Here is a 2,930-nt window from a genome sequence, read left to right as displayed (position 1 = left end):
TTTGCACTCTGTCATACGAATGTGCTATTAGAATGTGTGGCGTCAGTTTTGCACCATTATTTAGTAGTGAATGTGAGGAACACTTTGAAGAACTGAATCTGAATGTTTGCGCAAACGTGGCATGCGTGTCTCACTGACTTGCTGTATTCGTGTTCGTAGCACATCAGGTGGCACAAAAGCTAGGCGAGTCTCTTAGAAACAAGATGGACGAAGAATGTTGGTGGTGTGGTGAGCTATAACGCCTTCTCCCGGTTCTGAGCTTTTAGTTAAGTTGGCACATTAGGGTGTTCCGTGAGAAGATCTCGATAATGAAGTTGGATGTTCCTCTGGGATCCTGAAAGCAGTCGTGTTTGGGAGCATAATTACGACGAATTGGCTGCAGCTTGGTGCCTAAAGCGTTATGGTTCCTCCACATTTGTAATTCTTTCAGTTTTGGAGAGCTCCATCAAACTGCCTCGATAATAATTCGACCATTCAGTGAAAAGTGGGGTAAAGGACGGGGGAGGGGAGTTGGTGGCAGAAACATCATCACTAATGATGCAATGGAGCAGGAGTATTGGCTTCTGGTCTACGTATATTGCAGGACTGAGTTTGCATTCGAGGTGGACGATCACACGAGTTCAATGCTCCGTCTCATACCCTGATTTTCTTCAAGTGAAAATCATGTGTTGTGATGCCTTTTAGGGGGTACTTCCATCAATGACAATAGAGGTTTGGTGGCAGTTGTCTGCCCTACTTCGAATGTCAGGCTGGGATATAGAATGAGCCTTTGTGGATGTCCAGATGAGGAGGACGGAAGTAGCGGTGTTTGCGAGCTGGTAATAGAGGCAAGCCTTGAATCTCAGCGGATGTTTCGTTTTAAGGTGTGGGTGTATTGGACTCCCCATAACCCCTTCGCTTAGTCTTTGTGGCGCTCCATTACTCAGTATTTTTCTGCAACATTTGTAATATTTACTGAGTTTAATAAAGTGCCTGGCTTTTTTGAATTGCAATTTTACTCTCGTTGTTCTTCTGCGTTCTATGTGAATGTCCTTAAATATCGTCGTTGAGAGGTTCTGATTTCACATGCATCGATGGAGGGAGGCTGTGCATGAATAGCCCAAGAAAGGACATTGGTGATGAACGTGGGGTCTTTTTTCGGTACTTCGGCAAGAGGTCTGACAAATTCTTCAACTCTACATTAAACCGCTGCAAGACTGTATCAACAGCACACTTTACTAATATCCAAACATTTACAGTTTAATTCACAACTGCAGCTTTGTGTAAACTTCTTCCAAGGCTTCTGTAACCACTCCTACTGGCGCATTGTCAGTCGACTTCACTTTGTTATGGTTCTCGATTTTCGCAACTTCCACTAAAGGACTTTCAATTTGTTTCCAGTTCTCGCTCAACACAAAATGATTCTGGGCTACGGTTTCTTCAGGACTGACTTCAATCTCACACAACAGGGCGGGCCCAACAACAAAATTATCCTCCTCTTCTACAAATGGAGCGACTTCGTTATGATTAAAGTCCACGATTTCCACAAACTTGCTATTAGTTTCATCTTGTACTTCTTTTTCTCCCTCTCCAGATATAGCTTCATTCAGCTTTACCGACTTGTCCCCTACGACTTGACTGCCCAAATTTACTCGATTGGATACGACAATTTCCATTAATTGTTCACTCTTTCCTTCACCTGCGATATCAACAGAATTCTCACTATTCTCCTCCATTGTCTCTGCATGCGCTTTTTCTAAAGCAAATTTGCTCAGCCTCCAGCTGCCGACTTCTCCTTCAATGTCATTCTCTTTGGATCTGATATTACCCTTCTTCCCATTCTCACCTTCCATAATTTCGGAGTCCATTTCGTCTGCAATATTTTTGCTTAATTTGTGACTGTCGCCTTTTTGTGAATCACACCTTGTTTGTCGTTGCATTATACCATCTACATGCTCGTTCTCACTTCTCCTTGACTTTCCTCCTCTTCCTTCTCGTACTGCAGAAACAGACATTTGATTGACCTCAACATTTCCTTTCCCTACTGTTGAGTCCATCTTTTTAATTAACTATCAACAAGTAGCCGAAAATTAGGCTTTAAATTGGACATTTTAGGCAAGACTTCTTGGATATCGTTGGTTAACCGGACAAAGATACTAATAAGAATGAGGGATTACATAAATCTTGCCATAATCAATGGTGGTGCAGACGATGGTACAAGATGTATCAACACACCTCCAATCACTGAAACTGAGAGTATGAATTGCTTTCGGTATAACATTACACAACGCTAAAGAGGAGGGCATATAAGGCACCCTTTTGAAAGGCCGAGCCATGCTAAGGCTCCATGCAAGAGCTGTAAGCAATACGACCTTCCACAGCATCGGCGTAACCTCATGCAAGCTCAACCTGCGCGTTGGCTATTTCGCGCTTATGTTTGACCTCTGTGGGCATACACGGCGATGACAACTGACGAAGTCAGGCTGGATGACGCGAGAGATGGGAATGGCAGATTAGCACCTTACGTGGGACACTGAAATGAACTGAACTACGTGCCAGGTATGGAAGTTAGTAACTGCCCCACTGTTCTGTCCAAAATAAAACATCTTGGCTTGTTCATGTACAAATAAGGTATTTGAGATAAACATTATAAAATCGCCTGCCAAGGAAGAATACACGTTCGCAAATTTGAGATTAGTTATACCAGTGTTGGAAATCTGTGGAACGTTAGCTTATTTATGTCAAATGTATTTTCGAATGGCATCGTAAATGGGATTTGATGGAGTACTTGAGTGATTGATTTCGTTCATCACACCATCTTTAATTTTACCAACCTCAAATTGCCCTATCTCTTCTCATTTAACCTTATCCCATCCTATCTTACTTTGTTGTAGCCTCATCCAAGGCTTGCAGTGACATCGAAAGAGGAGTTGGTTATTGTGTGACAAAAA

The 2,930-nt window shown here is 42.6% G+C and overlaps 1 protein-coding gene across 1 annotated transcript; it reads right to left on the bottom strand. All coding sequences in view use genetic code 11, as the record gives it.

Annotated features, from left to right (window-relative positions):
* Nucleotides 1-1,244: 1,244 nt before the first annotated feature.
* Nucleotides 1,245-1,847, bottom strand: EGR_05813 (hypothetical protein; the record flags this gene model as incomplete). The annotated part of the gene is made up of 1 exon (XM_024495062.1): nt 1,245-1,847. One exon carries the CDS (start codon nt 1,845-1,847, stop codon nt 1,245-1,247), a length of 603 nt encoding a protein of 200 aa, XP_024350525.1.
* Between the last annotated feature and the right edge of the window lie 1,083 nt (nt 1,848-2,930).

This window comes from Echinococcus granulosus (assembly GCF_000524195.1).
Source record: "Echinococcus granulosus chromosome Unknown EG_S00046, whole genome shotgun sequence".
Classification (NCBI taxonomy): domain Eukaryota; kingdom Metazoa; phylum Platyhelminthes; class Cestoda; order Cyclophyllidea; family Taeniidae; genus Echinococcus; species Echinococcus granulosus.
The sequence above is the reverse complement of the archived record's forward strand: the minus strand, read 5'-3'. Positions and strand labels throughout refer to the sequence as shown.